The 17,976-nt window shown below is 35.6% G+C and overlaps 2 protein-coding genes across 2 annotated transcripts; both read right to left on the reverse strand.

Annotated features, from left to right (window-relative positions):
- Positions 1 to 3,597: 3,597 nt before the first annotated feature.
- On the reverse strand, positions 3,598 to 10,559 carry LOC123684643 (kielin/chordin-like protein). Its single transcript, XM_045623967.1, has 5 exons — positions 10,406 to 10,559; positions 6,328 to 6,478; positions 5,437 to 5,817; positions 3,934 to 4,112; positions 3,598 to 3,876 (listed from the first exon to the last, which is right to left on the reverse strand). Exons 2-5 carry the CDS (start codon positions 6,470 to 6,472, stop codon positions 3,763 to 3,765), a joined length of 819 nt encoding a protein of 272 aa, XP_045479923.1. The 5' UTR covers positions 6,473 to 6,478; positions 10,406 to 10,559; the 3' UTR covers positions 3,598 to 3,762.
- A 1,246-nt stretch (positions 10,560 to 11,805) lies between these two features.
- On the reverse strand, positions 11,806 to 17,767 carry LOC123684151. Its single transcript, XM_045623299.1, has 8 exons — positions 17,531 to 17,767; positions 16,514 to 16,788; positions 16,153 to 16,461; positions 15,377 to 15,622; positions 13,590 to 14,032; positions 12,873 to 13,185; positions 12,568 to 12,795; positions 11,806 to 12,178 (listed from the first exon to the last, which is right to left on the reverse strand). The coding sequence occupies exons 1-8, from the start codon at positions 17,613 to 17,615 to the stop codon at positions 12,065 to 12,067; spliced, it is 2,013 nt and encodes a 670-aa protein (XP_045479255.1). The 5' UTR covers positions 17,616 to 17,767; the 3' UTR covers positions 11,806 to 12,064.
- Positions 17,768 to 17,976: the final 209 nt, after the last annotated feature.

A 17,976-nucleotide genomic window follows, 5' to 3' on the forward strand; every position in this document is an offset into this window, starting at 1 on the left:
TGAAACTTTTTATTGGCTAATCCTTTATAATGGACAATTCCAATGAACAAGTAAAACTTTATTGATTCAAAACAAGAACCGATCGAATAATCATCCGAATATTGTAATAATATATATTCCATTTTGATTTAACGGAAGTTAAGTTGTTCCTTGATACAATGAGAAAAATTCATCAATATGTTGAACGACTTTTCATTTATCGATATTTTTGTTCATCCGATAAAAAATTATTATCAAAACAATGTTTTTTTTTCTTTGTAATTACGTACGCTTTTTCATTTGTTCAGGCATAGAGCGTTCAAAAATGAGGAAAGCTCTAACGTCAAGTCAGCAGCTTCTAAGCCCAATTGCGGGCATGGAACTCACAGAATTTCACGCATAAACAGTTATGTGGTCTTCAAGGGTGCAATTTGCGCATGATTGAAAGTGCGCTTATAAGCTCTTCACTCCCCACCGCCCAAAAACTCTTCAAGCCAAGTCAGTGCTTTTCTTTTATTTTTGGCGAATATCAAGATCAGATCTCCTTTATTTTCAGCTTTCATCGGGGCGAAATCAGAAAATCCTGAATGGAACAAGCTTCATAAAGATAAAGAAGCTCTAAGGATTCCCCTAGATAATCAAATCTGATGAATAATCAATACTGCGTCCCTATCTGCGAACATCAACGTCGACTGACCGTTTTAGGTCGAGACTACACCATTATTATCTATATATTGTTCGATTAACAATAGCATTACGTAACGTACAATATCAATCATTATGAAGGTACAGCAAGAGGACTGGAATATTACAATATTCAGGCCTTGCTTGGCGGATGGATTTGATGCTGTTAAGGCTGGAGCAATTCCTAAACTATGACGACTGAGATAATAATATCTATCAATCAAGCAATCCCTATTAACTCCTTAACACATAGTATAATTTATAGGAAATGTCAACAGAGTAATTAAAACAATGAAAAGAAAAAGCATAATATAATAAAAATTAAATTTAAAATACTACAAACAATATAAGGATAAAAAAATAATTAGAGAACAACTAACTCAATGAGTCACAGAAAAAATTCTCAGTGCTACCTATAAAAGCATTTTTCCATAAGCATTAACCTGGTCTTCTTCTAAAATGTTTTGTCATCCAGCGATTTCAATCTGATTGAACATGTGAATACCAGCAAAATGGGGATTATGTTTCATATTCTGATAGTGAGGAAAGTCAGAGTATTCAGTATATCATCAACTTATGATGTTTAAATTTTACATGTATAAGAGAGTTTAAGATGTATATATAAGGAAATTACAACATTTTAAATTTCCTGAATATCGGTCTACATGACTCTTGGCGTTTCAAGCCGAAAATCAATATTGATTCGGTATGCCTATGTCCTGGACGCCTATTTCCGTATCCTTTCCTCTCGACCCATTATACTCAATACTAAAATCCTTTGGAATCGCTCAAGTAAAACATAATTTCAACCCTCTCCTAATGTTTTTACAGTTTACGTTTTCCAAAAATCCAATGAAACGCCCGTTCACCAACAAAGGCTTTTATCGGAAACTACAGGAGCTTTTCAGATAGATTTCGGTACAAAAATTGATTAACATCTCACTCTATAAGTCCAGGACCTGGCGTGTAGATGGCACCACCAGTGTCATACAACTTTTTCTCGTTATAATATTATCAAGCTTGAAAATATGTTGAAGTTCAGTTCACAAGGTTAGGACCATTGGAATCAGGTGACCAATTTGAACTAAGCTAACGTTTCGTCTATATATTTGGAATATTCATTCACTCGAAGATGATTGGTTTGAACACAGAGATTGTTCTGAAGGTGATTTTGATTTTATAATATACTTTTGATTCTTCTAGAAGATGCGGTAGTTGATTCTCCAAAAATCCGGATTTTTGGAGTTTTTAGTTGAAGCTAAAGTTAAAAAAAAAGTTACAGCACAAGCTAAAGTTGAAGCAAAAGTTGAAGGCGTTGAAGAATATGCTGCAGCAAAAGCCAAAGAAAGTGGTAAAGCAAACGATAAAGCAACTTCTAGACTCTAGAGTATCTAAATAATAAAGCAATTGCTAAGGCAAATGCTGAAGCAAGTGATAAAGCAATTTCTAGAAAAAAAGCTAAGACAAATGCTAAAGTGAGTGCTAAAGCAAGTTCTAATGCAAGTGCTAAAGAAAATGCTAAAGCTAATGATAAAGTCAATGATGAATCAAAAGTTATAGCAAATGCTAAAGTACAAGTTGAAGCAAAAGTTAAAGCTACAGTTGAAGCGTTTTCCCTTCAATGGAACGAATTGCGCTTCCAATTGCTTGATCACCCCCATTATTCTTTACAACTTGTGTTGTGCAGATCCCAAAGAATGTTCCAAGGAAAAAAATTTGGCTTCAATGAAGTCAAAGACTAATCTTTCTACTCGAATCTTCCTAGCTCAAATTATTGAGCTACGATTCATTAAATCCATTGATGGTATTAAATAATTGATTTTTTGCATATCAACACATTCCATTGAAGCTCAATATAAATCTTTGAAAACGTCAAATTCAAGTCGTTAGCAATATCGTACAGGCTCAAGCCTCTGTGATTATTTGTTTATACCTGTAGCTTACAGAATGAACCATATTATTATATTATTATTATTGCAAAGTACTCAAAATGTTTATATTATGAACATATTATAAAGTTCTTAGATATAAGAAGAAAGATTTTTTACGAATATTGTCAACAAAGTTGCTTGAGCTAAGATTCATGTCAATTTAACAATGAAAAAACGTTAAAAAAATCAACAGCATATGGAAGACGTCGTAAAAATTATAGTCATTATTTTCACAACCTTTGTCAACTGGAAACCGCAGCATATTTTCACGTTTCAGATAAAAATCAAATTATATTAATCAATTGGGCTATGATAATACCCTTTGAGTTCATTTGATTGTTCTATTTTTACCCCAAATGATATTTTATTAGGCCAGAGGAGGTTACATTTGTTCAAATATATTCATTACTGAACAATTTCTATTTCAAAATTCAAAGTGGAATAATAGAATTATGTATGAATTTTCGATGATGTTGTATATTGTGTTGCTTCACTCTATAATCAGGCGCAACTGACATGGAGAACATCAACTGGAAACAAGCATGGGCGTAGGAAAGAGGTGGGTCATGCTCAACCTGAAATAGGTCTTTGCCTATCTTAGAAAAATTCATAAAAATGAAGCTGACTAAATGTTCCAAAATAATACTTTCAGGTGCAATCTAGAAAAAATATGCTGTAATGGGGGGCGTAGTTTTGGTAACTGGACACACAGTCTTAAGCACCAAATTTTTTTTTTTCATGAACGTAATAATATATCGGCTTGATTATTCTTAGCGAGGAATGTTGGGGCTTGATTTCAGAGATTTCAACTTTGGTATGAGCTTATTTTAGAAAAAGTTTGACATTGCGTACAAGAAAAATATCGTTGCCACATAATAAAAACTGCCCACTAAAGAAATTTGAATAGCGAACTGAAGAAAAATACACTAATATTACACGATGTCATTCTTGAGTGGGTCAAGCAATATTATCCAAAATTTATATCTTTCCTCAACTCCCACCATTTTTCAAATAAAATTATTTATTCAAACTCTTATAAATATAAGGATATTAATTTTCAAAATGCAATAACAATTCGATAATATAAGAAAAATGGTTGATTCCTAAACCTATTGGTGTATATCTATAAACAATTTCGGCTCCTTGAATCCTTCAATTCATATCACAATTATTCCAATATGGGCTTTTGAACTCCTAGGTTCGAATCTTTGGAGATTTGATAGCAAGCCCACAACCTCCTATTAGTAATGTAAGGGAGTACTTTCGCTACTTGAATAGAACCCTGAAAAAAAGAAACAATTAAATAATAAAAAATAAATGAATAGGTATATGTACTAACCAGAAATTTTTTCTTCCTTCCAGGCTCTTGTCTGAAATAAACCAAGGCATCGTCAGGAATATTTATTCCACTATATTTATTTCTGAATTTGATTGATTCAAATATGCTGGGTAGACAATCCAAATCTAATCGAACAAGATCTGAGTTAAAATCCATTGTAAGAGCTAACCAAGTCCATGCTGTAACATCATAATCAAATATGAATCGATATATCATGACACTAATTTTTGTTTATATATTAAAATAATGTATGGATAATCTAAATCTATATCTGGAGGATATGTGATTTCAACAGGACGATGCCACCTGCCACATAGTCACTCTTAACAATTGATTCATTACAAACAATATTTCCTCGCTGGTTTTGTGATTTAACACCTTGTGGTTTCTTCATTTGATCACAAGTCTATGCTGTGCTATTAAGAAGAATCAACATTGAATGTAACGGGTGTTTTTTTCGAGGTATATAACTTTATTTAACAGCTGTCAAGTGATTTATTCTCAGTTTGGTTTGGCAATTCATCATGAATAGACTCACGCCTGAACAACGCTTGCAAATAGTGCAATTTTATTTCGAAAATAATGGTTTTGTGCGGAATACGTATCGCCCACTACGTCCATTTTATTTTGTTTAGCGATGAAGCGCACTTCTGGTTGAATGGCTACGTCAACAAACAAAACTGCCGCATTTGGAGTGAAGCTAATCCTCAAGTTTATGTCGAAACACCGTTACATCCAGAAGAACTGACTGTTTGGTGCGCTTCATGGGCTGGTGGAATCATTGGTCCGTACTTCTTCAAAAACGATGATGGCCAGAACATTACACTCAATGGTGATCGGTATAGAGCCATGATTACTAATTTTTTCATTACTGAATTGAACAACCATGATGTCCAGAAGCTGTGGTTTCAACAAGACGGCGCAACATGTCACACAGCACGTGCCACAATCGATTTATTGAAAGACACGTTTGGTGACTGCCTAATTTCACGTTTTGGACCTGTGAATTGGCCTCCAAGATCTTGTGATTTAACACCGCTAGACTACTTTCTGTGGGGCTATGTAAAGTCATTGGTCTATGCAGATAAGCCACAAACCTTTGACCATTTGGAAGACAACATTCGCCGTGTTAATTCCGATATACGGCCACAAATGTTGGAAAAAGTCATCGAAAATTGGACGTCCAGATTGGACTACATCCGAGCCAGCCGTGGCGGTCACATGCCAGAAATCATATTTAAAATGTAATGCCACAAGATCATCTTGCGGATAAATAAAATTGATGTCAATCGAATAATCCATCGTTGTTTTATTGCAATTTAAAGTTCTATAGCACTAAAAGAACACCCTTTAGAATGCAGTAGGTATGAGAAGTCGAAGTTGCCATTTGAATGATGTTATTTTTCATACAAAATGGCAAAATGAGAACTTCCTCATAAAAAAATTGTGTATCACTGAATATTTTAATTTTTTTATTTTTAAATTGGTGAACCCATTACATACCTGCAATGGGCGATTTCCTTTGTTGCCTAGGCGACACCCAGTCCATCTGCCTCAGCTTCTCTGAACTATTGAGCTTATATTTCAAACTGATCAGTCCAGTTTTAGAGTTTGAAGTTAGTTGAAACCAGGGTGTCAATCTGCCAGGAGAATTAACTGATAACAGTGTGCCCAAATTGTTCTTCTGCTGTCTGTAGACAAACACAGCTGTGAATCCATTGGAATTATTTATTGCCGTTCTTATTTCTGAGGAGTTGAGTATTGGTACGTTTCCGTATGGTTGCCTGAACTTGAACGCTGGAAATTGCTGTATTGGGCCTTCGACAAGGGATACACCAGTGTCTTTGTCAGAAACATTCATCAGGGTTAGAATGTCCACCTCACCTTGAACAAATAAATCATATTTATAGAATTACGGTATATGAATTTCAGAAATGCAGTTGAGCATGAAAAGCTGAAAGTATAGACCTCCAAATGCCACCTCAGCTGAATAATTTATTTTCCGTTGGCATTTAATTAAATGAAGAATTTCGCAAGAAGCATGAAATTGTGAAATAAGACTCCAGTGCCATACCATTTTTTTCTGGTTAATCCAAAGCTTCAGAAGATGCGTGTGAAAATTTCGGAACATACAGGGTGATTCACCGGGATGGCCTATTAGACGTTTTTTAATGGCAAATTCCATAAATATTAAAAAACTGTTGGTTGGCAGATAATATATAAATCCGTGATAGGAAAGTTCTGAGTACCAACTTATAATGATGAAATATAGCCATGAAATTTGTGTGAAACTGAGATATTCCCGCACGATTTTGTTTTACAAGGTATGGCAGGAGAAATGGTTTTACCATAGAATTAGAGAAAATATTGATAACGTAATAATAAAAAAGTTACCTGGCAGTTCGATTGCAGGAGACTTGGGTTGCAAATGAATTTTTTGGATACCATTATCGATTTGATTGTCAATTATCGACGCTTGGACTAAACTCGTCACAGAACATATCCCAATCCAAAGCCATAAATGGCTATGCCGCTTCATAGCTTCCTGAAAACGGTTTGAATTTGTTAATAGTTAGTTTCATATGTATTATCTTTTAGTACAATTATTCGATTCGTTGTTTCTTATTACTAATATATTTAACATTGTTTTGATCTTTAACTGAATAGAAAATAATGTATCTTTTTCTTGTTACATGCAGAGCATTATTCCTGTTGACTTGAGGCATCTCCAGTATATATCCTGGTATATAAGTTTAAGATAATCTAGACCTAGAGGCTCCAAAAGGGTAGTTTCACAGCGTGAGAAATCACAGCTTTGTGTAGTGAAGTTGAAATGAAAGGATTTCGAAAGAAAGTTGCGAATGTAAATTAAAAATTAAGACATATCTCATCTGGATCCTTTTTCTTTGAATCCATCAGCTATAGTTTCATGCTGAGATGGAACAAAAATTATGTGTGTCATTCAAGAAGTGAGTTGTTATTGAACTATAGGGTGTTTTTTTTCGAGGTATATAACTTTAAGTCGGCATTACTGTTCAATATGGCGACCGATTTAACAGTTGTCAAGTGATTTATTCTCAGTTTGGTTTGGCAATTCATCATGAATAGACTCACGCCTGAACAACGTTTTCAAATTCTGCAATTTCATTTAGAAAATAATGATTCTGTGCGGAATACGTATCGCGCACTACGTCCATTTTATTTTGTTTAGCGATGAAGCGCACTTCTGGTTGAATGGCTACGTCAACAAACAAAACTGCCGCTTTTGGAGTGAAGCTAATCCTCAAGTGTATGTCGAAACACCGTTACATCCAGAAAAACTGACTGTTTGGTGCGCTTTATGGGCTGGTGGAATTATTGGTCCGTACTTCTGCAAAAACGATGATGGCCAGAACGTTACAGTCAATGGTGATCGGTATAGAGCCATGATTACTAACCTTTTCATTCCTGAATTGAACAACCATGATGTCCAGGAGCTGTGGTTCCAACAAGACGGGGCAATATGTCACACAGCTCGTGCCAAAATCGATTTATTGAAAGACACGTTTGGTGACCGCCTAATTTCACGTTTTGGACCTGTGAATTGGCCTACAAGATCTTGTGAATTAACACCGCTAGACTTCTTTCTGTGGGGCTATGTAAAGTCATTGGTCTATGCGGATAAGCCACAAACCCTTGACCATTTGGAAGACAACATTCGCCGTGTTATTGCCGATATACGGCCACAAATGTTGGAAAAATCATCGAAAATTGGACGTCCAGATTGGACTACATCCGAGCCAGCCGTGGCGGTCATATGCCAGAAATCATATTTAAAATGTAATGGCACAAGATTATCTTGCGGATAAATAAAATTCATGTCAATCGAATAATCCATCGTTGTTTTATTGCAATTTAAAGTTCTATAGCTCTAAAAGAAACACCCTTCACTAGAAAACAATTTAGTTGCTGCCTCGGTGAATTGAGTCTACGATTGTAATTGCTGTTCTTGAAAAATGTTTCGGTCCCATAGAAAAAGTTCACAAAGATTCACCCAAAAATTTTTGTGATCTGACAAGTTAGGTAGAAGATTTGAAAACTCGAGTGTAGATTTCAGGGTAAACGTCTATGGACTATTTCCAATCTCATTTACATCACAAATTTGTAATTGAATTAGTCAAATTTAGATAGATACAAGTATTTCTCATTGATGTAGATTCGACCACTGTTCCACTTCTCGCCTGTCTCAGGTTATCCATTACGCAGAGCAAGCACTCCAAACTCAATTTACCCTGAATTCTCAATAAACCACATTGCAGGAAATTCGTTTAGCTGAGACCATATGTCCGTGGATTTATCACCACTTACTTGCTTCTCTAGAGTCTGAGTTTATGAACTCAGAGACGTGAATTTCCAACTTGTAGATGCTGACCCAGAGAGTTTTAACTCCTTTCGTGGAATTACGTATGCTCTTACTCTGGAACGATAAAAGTGTGATGCTTCCATCTACGGTTTGACATACATAATTTAAATGTCGTTTCACATGAGGAAGTTTTGAGAGGAGAGAAAACCTGCAATTTGGGGTTTTTGGTTTGGGTTTACCCTGAACAAGCTTATTTCAATAGATTGGAATTTTTGAGCGCTTGTTCCTCAACATATTATTTCGTCTTGATGCATTTATTTTCCGAATTTTGAGCCAGAGATGGTCTCAAAGGATAAGGTCGACTCACTGATGATGACTTTGTGGTTAAACCCAATTTTGTTAGTGCTGTTGGTTGTAAACACGATAACTTTCGATTGGAATATCCTAGAATCTTGAATATTTCAGGGTAGGTTCAGATCTCAAAGTAGTCAGGGCGAAAAATTTGACTAAGAGTTCTTAGAATTCCTGATTTTTTGATAAAATTCGAATTAGGATGTAAAACAACAATTTCAAGTTTCACGAAAAATGTCATGTTCATGGCACACCCAGAAAAAATTGGAGCAGAATATCGAAAAATATACCTAATATTTTAGTGACAATATTGTATATGAATAGAAAACATAGAGCAATAAACATATATAGAGGGAGTATACGCAATTTTAGATGTTCCCGACATGGTCAGATTACGTTGTCGGATTGTGATTTATATATTTTCAAATCAACAATTTTTACTGTCAAAATTATACTATGCAGAATATTTATTATTTTCTGTATCTACCTTCTGAAATCCAAGGTTTGGCAACTTTTGTTCTCCTAGTGTCATCGGTTGTTTCACGTCGTTTGGCGCGCTTGAAGTTTGTTTTCTGAATTTCTGATATATTTAGGTATTTATCTCAATATATTTTGAGTTGGTATAAAACGTTGGTTCACTATGGGACATAAGAAGTGCGTTCTTTGTGGAGAAACACGCGAATTGAGTGAAATATCGTATCACTGATATGTTTTCATTTCCGCGAGCTTCATGTCGAATTTGATAGTTCATGTTGGGGACAAAATTTGCTTATTGAAAATGACATATGCTCCCCCTATCTATGTTTATCACTTTGAGATAGAAAATAGCAAATTGCAAGCTCCGTGCAAATTTTCATGTTCACAGCTTCGATAGAATTATAAAAAATTAAAAAAGTAAATATCGAAAAAATGTTTGCAAACAATTCAAAGCTTTTGTCAAAATATTGAGACAATCGCATCACCAGAACCATAGAAAGTACAAGTAGAAATGGAAGAAAAATGTATTATCTCAATGACAACAGATCAAGTTGAAATTTTTCATGTATGATGAATAATGATGAACAATAACAAATTTGGGCTTTAAACAAATTCATGTTGACTGCATCACCAAAACATAAAATTCAAAAGGTATATCGAGAAAAAAATATATCTGATGTTGCAACGGCAATATCAGGTATTCTCCTACTAGTCAGAAATTTAGTGTTTGTTTATGTAACAGAATCAATCGAATATTCATGCCGAATTACAGAAGGATTAAATTATCGATATATCTTCTAGAATCTAGATAAATAAACGACAACAATGACATAATATCTCATTTATCCCTAAACACGGTTATAGTGTCCAAGGGCGCAACATGCCTATCAAGCCTATGAGCAATTGAGCACCCCAAAGCTGGGTAGAGCTTTTCTCGAAATTTTATAAAATAAAACTGCCAATTTGAACATAATTCTAGTCAGCAAATGCAAAACAATTCCAGTCAGCAATTTTGATTTTTTAAAATAGTGTTTTCGAACTTCTGTACGTTCATTTTCATTGCAAATTGATTCTATTTTTTGTATATTTACTCAGTGAATTTTGTTTTCACATGTGAGGGTGAAGGAATTTCACTTCACACGAACGTCAATCCAAAAATCTCCTCTACAAGAAAACGTCACGAATGTTTTGATCAACTAACCTACAAAAAATAAATTAAATTTCATACATGACTTGCCGTAAAAAACCAAAACGAATCCGTATTGCGAGAAAATCAACGAACTAGGTATCCAACCGACCTACCTTACTGGATGCAGCAGCTCAGTTTGTTGATGAAATTTGCGCAGACATATGTTGACGTCACAACTGAAATAATGCAACTGTCACCTTGGTCTTTGGGAAGGACGAAACGACATAGCACCATCTGGCCTGCTTCCTAACCTGTTCATTGACACGAAAGCGTTAAATTCGCGCAAACGCTCTGATATAGATCGGGTTCATCCAGAGGTTAGCCCGAGAAACATGGGAATCTGAGAGCTGTAACTGATGCTCTTCCCAAACACCTACCTTGATCTTTTTCGAGCTTCATTTTCATATCGGATAATTCCGATGAATCTTAATCATCTATAGCTATAATAAAAGAATTGAGGAAATTTTGCATTTGGTTAGGACATCGTCATCTGTTGTGGATGTCATTTCTCTTCTATTCAATATGGATGAGTTGACATCTGCTATCAAATGTACAAAAACTCCAAAAGCTGCCAGTTTCGAAAGAATTTATCCTGAGTTTATGGAACATTCGATGAAAAAGCCATTATCTTGGATTCTTAACTTCTTCAATGACATATTGAGTTCAGGTCATTCTCCAGATCAATTTCGTAAAGCAAAAGTAAGTGCTATTTTGAAGTCTGGTCAAAATTCTTCCCAAGTAGTTATCGTCCTATAAGTCTTCAGAGTGTTCCTCTTAGAATTTTGAAAAGGTTGTTTCTATTCAGGTTTGCACCATACGAAGCTCTGCAGAATTGTCAGGTAGGTTTCAGAAAAAATAGAAATTGCTGTGAACCTGTTCTCAGTCTTGAATCAGGTTTCAATGATAAGTTGAAAACGGGAACTACCTTCGTTGATTCAGCTGTAGCTTATGGTTCAATGTGGAAAGATGGTTTGATTCATAAACTTCATAATCATTTGAACTGTGGGATTATGATTCGTTTGGGCGAAAATATGTTATCTGACACGAGACTGGTTTTTGTTGATGACAAAAGTGGTTGTTTCAAAACGTTGAGTGATGGACTCCCGCAGGGATCAGTTTTGGCTCCTATACTTTTCAATTTATAGTTGTTTAACATCTTTGTTAACTTATTTGAGAATGATCTATGCCGAAGATATTGCTCTTGTGTTCAGTCATTCTGTTTTCGGAGTCACGTGAAGCTTTATAGATTAATACTTTCCTTCAATCAGATGAAAGTGACAAGGACATAATATGGCGTTCAGAATGAAGTTCTAGTAATGCCTTTAACAAAAGTCTAATCGTTGATCCTTCAGAGATAGTTCCAGGTTTCAATCATCATTCTTCTGCAATCAATTCAGTTCAAGTTAATCGCTTCATCAGAAAGTTTCCAGTCGAATTTGGAAAAAAACCTATGTGTTCGTAACAGCAGATCTGAAATTCAGTTGAACACTTAGCATGACACTAAAAGTCAAAATTACATAAAAATATGAATATTTATTTCTTAATATATAAAAATAGAGAATATGTACATACATTATTTTACTAGAAAATAAGTTACCTATATAAAAAATCTTATCGTACAATATTGGGACTTATAGAAAAATAGATTAGATCTTACAAAAGGCCATGAAACACTCTGCAAATAATACTCATAAGAGTACATTCGGGAATCCTTTGGTCCTGGACAAATCTCTGAACAGCATCATATTTCTTCCATTCGAAGTATTTTGCCATCAAACATAATCTTTAATCAGAGAGTAAAATGCAGTACCTCTTCTCTCATCAGCTTTTTTTGGCTTTTTGGAAACGTATTTCAATGTAGTATTATTAAATGAAGCTGATTCACTCTGAAAGTAAAGGCGAGAATTGGAACGAGATATTTGAAGCTTTTTGATTTTCAAAAACTTATAAAAATGCTCATATATGCTATTTTTTGATATAAAGTATCAAAAAATAAAATATTAACTGCGATGAATATTTCTTACGAAATATTTCGTATTTCTACATTATAGAAGGGAATCACAAGAACTGCCGTCTAGCCTATTATTATCTTATGTGATGATTGATGAAACACTCTTATATTTTATATTTAACTCTATAGCCTGCAATTATCAATAGTTACTATCTCTGGTGCAACATATTGAAATTTCGGAAATTTCTTGGAAAGTTTCACCAGAAAAATTTTTCTAGAGCTCATCTTATAGGAGTCCTATTCTATTAATTTCAATCAGTTCACCTCAATTCCCTTGCTTTTGTCTTCATGTGGAGTTATTTTGATACCAGGTATTATTGGCATAGTCCTTTCTAGAGGGGTATAGCTCATTTTGCGGAATAAAATATCTGTTTCTCTCCTTGCTTTTTCGTCTTCTGCAAATAGGTTCAGAATTTTCTGTTTCCTTTCTTTTATTATAGCATTTGCGCCAGAAAGGAGTCTGAAATCGGTTTCTTGTACCAATTGCATTGCCTGTACATAAAAAGGGTTATAATTTTATTGCCGATGATCCTTTCAACATCAGAGAAATGCAATTTTTGACCACTTACGAAATCCAAGAACTCTTGTAGCTCCGTACACTTCAGAGTTTTCGATAATTTCGAACACCTCTGCAGCAGTTTCAACGAATCCATCTTGTTGTTCTGCTTTATATTGGCTTGGATCAATAGAAAGTTTATATTCATTACCCATTTCAGATCCTTACGTTGTTTTGCCACGAGCATACATTTTTTGGCGTGACTTCTAACAAATTCCAGTTTGTTCAAATCTAAATACAGTTTGGCCAACTCGTAGTTGAAATAGATCATTTCTTCTGGGAATTGGGCCTTCCTCAAATACTCCTCCAATATTTTTATTCGGGGCCTGTGTGTGAATAATTATTTTTGTAAATATTGAATTACTACATTATTGTGAAATATCTCCACCCTTGGATATATTCATTCAAAATGATAAAGAATCACGCTTTATCGGAGCGCAACTGTAGAAAAATAAGATTATCGAACTAAAAGAACTCTACATCGAGAAGTTACCACATAGAAAAGTGTTGTCATCGAAGGAGAGTAGCGGTGGATCAGTTTTAAATAGAGGCGATTTAATTGAAAGCCAGAAGTAGCATCAGGGTATATATGGGCTGATGCGACATCTGGAGTTCAACAACCTAAGCGTATATAACCTTCCAATGAAGATACCATATTATCCTTTATAATTCGAAGTTATACTCGGCTTTGTAGTGTCTACCTTCGAAAAATCTCAAAAAACAAACTTACGTCCAATTTATAGATGTATGCTGCCTGAGTTTATTGAAGAAAGAATCCATGGAAGGGTTTTTCTCCATGTCCATTCCAAGCCTAATTTTCACCCTGTCTATTTTCTCTTCCATACTCATCCTATACGAAAAGAGACCAAAATGGAAATAACCATCCCTTAGTACGTTGATAGCGTCAGCTATTTTTCTGTACTGGTTGTTGGTGATACTTCTGGGGAATCTTGCATTATAGTAATCCACCATATTCGCAACGAGAACTATGATCCTCTTGAGGTCTTCCACGTGGTATGCTGCATGGAGACGGTACAGAATTTTCGTGAAATACTGCTCTGCTTCTCCTTTTTGCCTTCTGTATAACGAATCTTTGGTGTTTAGTGCTTCGTATTTAGTTTGCCTCTCTGTGTATTTTATGTGGTAGAATGGTCTAGTGCTTCTCATCAAGCCCTGCAGTTGTTGATTAGGATATCAGGTGTGTGAATAAGTCTTTCCCGTTTTTTTTCAAATTTTGAGCCTTTATTGTGAAAAAATGGTTACAAATGAATTATTGAAAGTATTGGCCATCGCTAGCTACAACTTTTCCCCATCTTTCTGGCAACATACGAATCCCGTTGCGAAAAAATTCGACCGGTTTGGCCTCTATCCAGTCATCCACCCATTTTTTGGCTTCCTCGTAGGAATGGAAGTGCTGGTCAGCCAGGCCATGCGTCATCGATCTGAAGAGATGGTAATCAGACGGAGCAATGTCTGGACTATACGGCGGGTGGGGTAGGACTTCCCATTTGAGCGTTTCTAAGTATGTTTTCACCGGCTGTGCAACATGTGGGCGAGCATTGTCATGTTGCAAAATAACTTTGTCGTGCCTGTCGGAGTATTGTGGCCGTTTTTCTCGCAGTGCGCGGCTCAAACGCATCAATTGTCGTCGATAGACCTCGCCTGTGATCCTTTCATTCGGTTTCAGAAGCTCATAGTAAACCACACCTAGCTGGTCCCACCATATACAGAGCATGAGCTTGGCGCCATGAATATTTGGCTTGGCCGTCGATGATGATGCATGGCCGGGTAGTCCCCATGATTTTCTTCGCTTCGGATTATCGTAACGGATCCACTTTTCATCGCCAGTCACGATACGATGCAGAAAACCCTTTCTTTTATGTCGCTGAAGCAGCTGTTCGCAAGTGAAAAAACGCCGTTCGACGTCTCTCAGCTTCAGTTCGTACGGCACCCAATTTCCTTGCTTTTGGATCATTCCCATGACTTTCAAACGCTTGGAAATGGTTGTTCGGTCAACTCCCAATGCTTCAGCAAGTTCTTCTTGCGTTTGACACGAATCTTCATCAAGCAAAGTCGCCAATTCTTGATCTTCAAAGATTTACGGCCGCCCGGAACGCTCCTTGTCTTCCACGTCGAAATCGCCACTTTTGAAGCGTCCAAACCATCCGCGAACACTTGAATCATCGACACAACCTTCTCCATAAGCTTCCTGAAGCAACCGATGCGCCTCGGCAGCAGATTTCTTCAAATTGAACCAATAAAGTGAAACTTCCCGCAAATGACGTCGACTCGGCTCAAATTTCGACATTTTCACGATTTCAAAAATTTATGATGCGAAAAAATTTCAACTAATGTGTTAGTGTGGAATTGTTGACAGATGAATAAGCTTTGATTATGACATATGTAACCATTAAATACTCGCACAGTATTGGTGGCGCCATCTCTTACAAAAAACGGGAAAGACTTCACACACCTGATAATTTGGATTTTACATATGACAAATGACTTTCAACTTACTTGCACTTTGTTCAGGTATATGTTGACATTCTTTACCAGGTTCTTCAGCTTCTCTTCGCTTGAACGATTTGGTGCGATGAATCCCTTATTTTGAGAAATTTTTTCTAGGAAACATTTATGTTTATGCAGATGCCCAAGATATTTCTCGGACATGTAGTTGGAAAGGTTTGACGTTCTTTGTTGCAGTGGCTTGTATGGAAAATTCGTTATCTTTGGTATCATAGCTGAAATATTGTTCCTCTTGTTCTGCAATCATAGTCATATTCAATTTTTGAGCAATTCCCGAACAGATCGCTTTATCATGTCTGTAATTTTCTAATTTTGTGCCTGGAATGGAATGAAGGAGGAAAAAATCGAAAAAGAAACACTCTGGCAGAATCTCCCTGGGTTGGATTATTCCTAAAAGTTTCTTCCAAACCTTGATACAGCGAGATCTAAGAAGTATCTGGATATTATCCAGAATATGCGAGAAGACCTTCTCACTGGATTCCTTACAGGACATTGCCTCCTCAGGAAGCATCTCATAAGAATGTGTCTAGCAGAAAACGACGAGTGCAGATTCCGAAGGAAGGAGAAAGAAAGACTGGATCACCTTGGGCGGAAAGCTTTGGATAAGATACTTTAAGAAGCGAGAAAGTAACCTCCCTGAAGCCATTCATTAGAATTAAGGGGTGAGCTGTAGACTAAGACGAATAACAACGAGAACATATTTGATTATAACCAAATTTGTAGGACAAATGAATGAATAAAAACATCAGAACTACAAATTTCCTTACCAATTCCGAAAAGGATTCATCGTTTTTGGAACCAAGCTCAACAGTTGACAGAGACATATCTCCAATACTTTCAGATGTTATTTCCGAACTGACATTTTTGCTAATGAGAGGTATTTGCTTCAAAGTTTCAACTAGTTTCGTCGTTGAATCCAAAACAAACTTTTTTCGTTTCTTGATGTGTTCTTTCTCTGTTTTTGAATTATGTTTGAGGTTTTTTATCCATGCAGACTTCCGTATTATCTCGTAATGGTCTCTCAGGGGACGGCCTGCCCTTTCTTTAGCTAGAGAATTCAATATGGCGTCCATACACTACGAGGTGTTAAGATGAAAAAAAAACAGAACACGTTTTACTAAAGCTTACCTTCATATATCCTAAGAAGAAATGTGGAGGATACTTTCTTCTTTTCAAATATTTATCGTTCAGTACGAGAGCTTTTTCGAAATTCAGATTCAAATACTCTATATCGTTCTTTAGAGCGTGTGCTATTAAATCATTAGGATGCAATCTTAGGACAGTTTCAATGTCTTCCGTTGCGCCCTCTATATTCAAGGATCTTGTTCGAGCAGTTGCTCTACCAATTAGGCAGTAGCGTTCCCCAGGGAGATTTTTAACTGCTTCGTCCATGAACACCAAAGCTGCAGGGAATATTGAATGAAAAAAAGTCTTGGAATACAATTTTCCAGAACGTATTCCAGAATAATTGAAAAAAAGGAAGTTCAAAATCAATAATACAAAGAAATATGTATAACAAATCAGGAGCATTTTTTTTGCATTTGGCAAAAGAGGAAGAGGCATTTCGTCACCATGTCTTCCAAAGTTTCTTCCACCTCTCCAGAAAATCTACACTAGTCGTTTTTTGTTTGATTCTAAGATCAAAATTTTGTTTTCATCCCAAAACTGCCCACAAAGAAATAATCCCACTGTGTAAATCATCTGCGAAGCATTCCTTTTCATTTCCCCTTTCTATTTTTAAACTGTGACCCAGATATCTGTTAAATGAATTTTCTTTCCAAACTGGAGAAGTGTCGAGAGAACTTGAAACTCTTCCATAAGTACTTCATTCTCCTCGCCTACGTGATGCATTTGCCACTCTGCTTTATATGAGGCGATCTGTCTTGTTTCGCCTCTGCAGCCTCACAACAACTCAGAAGAGTCATCAATCCAACTCATTTCACCTCAGCATACAGATAAGTTCTACCTTTTCATGTTTTGATTATTGTTGAATCGAAAAAAAATTAGTGAAAACGTTCACATACGATTTTAGAGTTTTTCACATTGTTTTAATAATATAAGACTGAATTTCTTATGCAATGAATTTCACTACCTAGTCTTGTTTCGAGCACATTATTAATGTATTAATAAAAATTAGGATCTTACCTTTCGATAAATTCATTCTCATCAAATAATTGCCGATTTCAGCAGGTAGCCTTTCCATCATATTATATTTCTTCTTTTCATTCATAGCGTTTGAATATTTCGAGAACAATTACACCAACTTCTGAAGAAGTCAAAAAATGAATCGAGTAATTATTTCTCAGAAATAAATTTTAGCACCAAAATTGAAGCACTATGAACAAACTAGACAAGTATAGAGTAAGTGTCACGAATAATCGATTATGATGACATATATATTTTGACGTCAAGGAGGTATATATTTTTAAACATCAAATTTGTCATCAAGACTTAAAATAACCAATATATTTAATCACTTTTTTTCCATCTTAGCTTTCCCAAAGTTCATTTCAGCATCAATTCATAATTTGTGGAAAGGTTAGGTATAATTTTTTGCAATTGTAATTGTTTATTTTTGTTTCGATGTTTAT

This window comes from Harmonia axyridis, chromosome 7 (assembly GCF_914767665.1).
Source record: "Harmonia axyridis chromosome 7, icHarAxyr1.1, whole genome shotgun sequence".
Taxonomy (NCBI): Eukaryota; Metazoa; Arthropoda; class Insecta; order Coleoptera; family Coccinellidae; genus Harmonia; species Harmonia axyridis.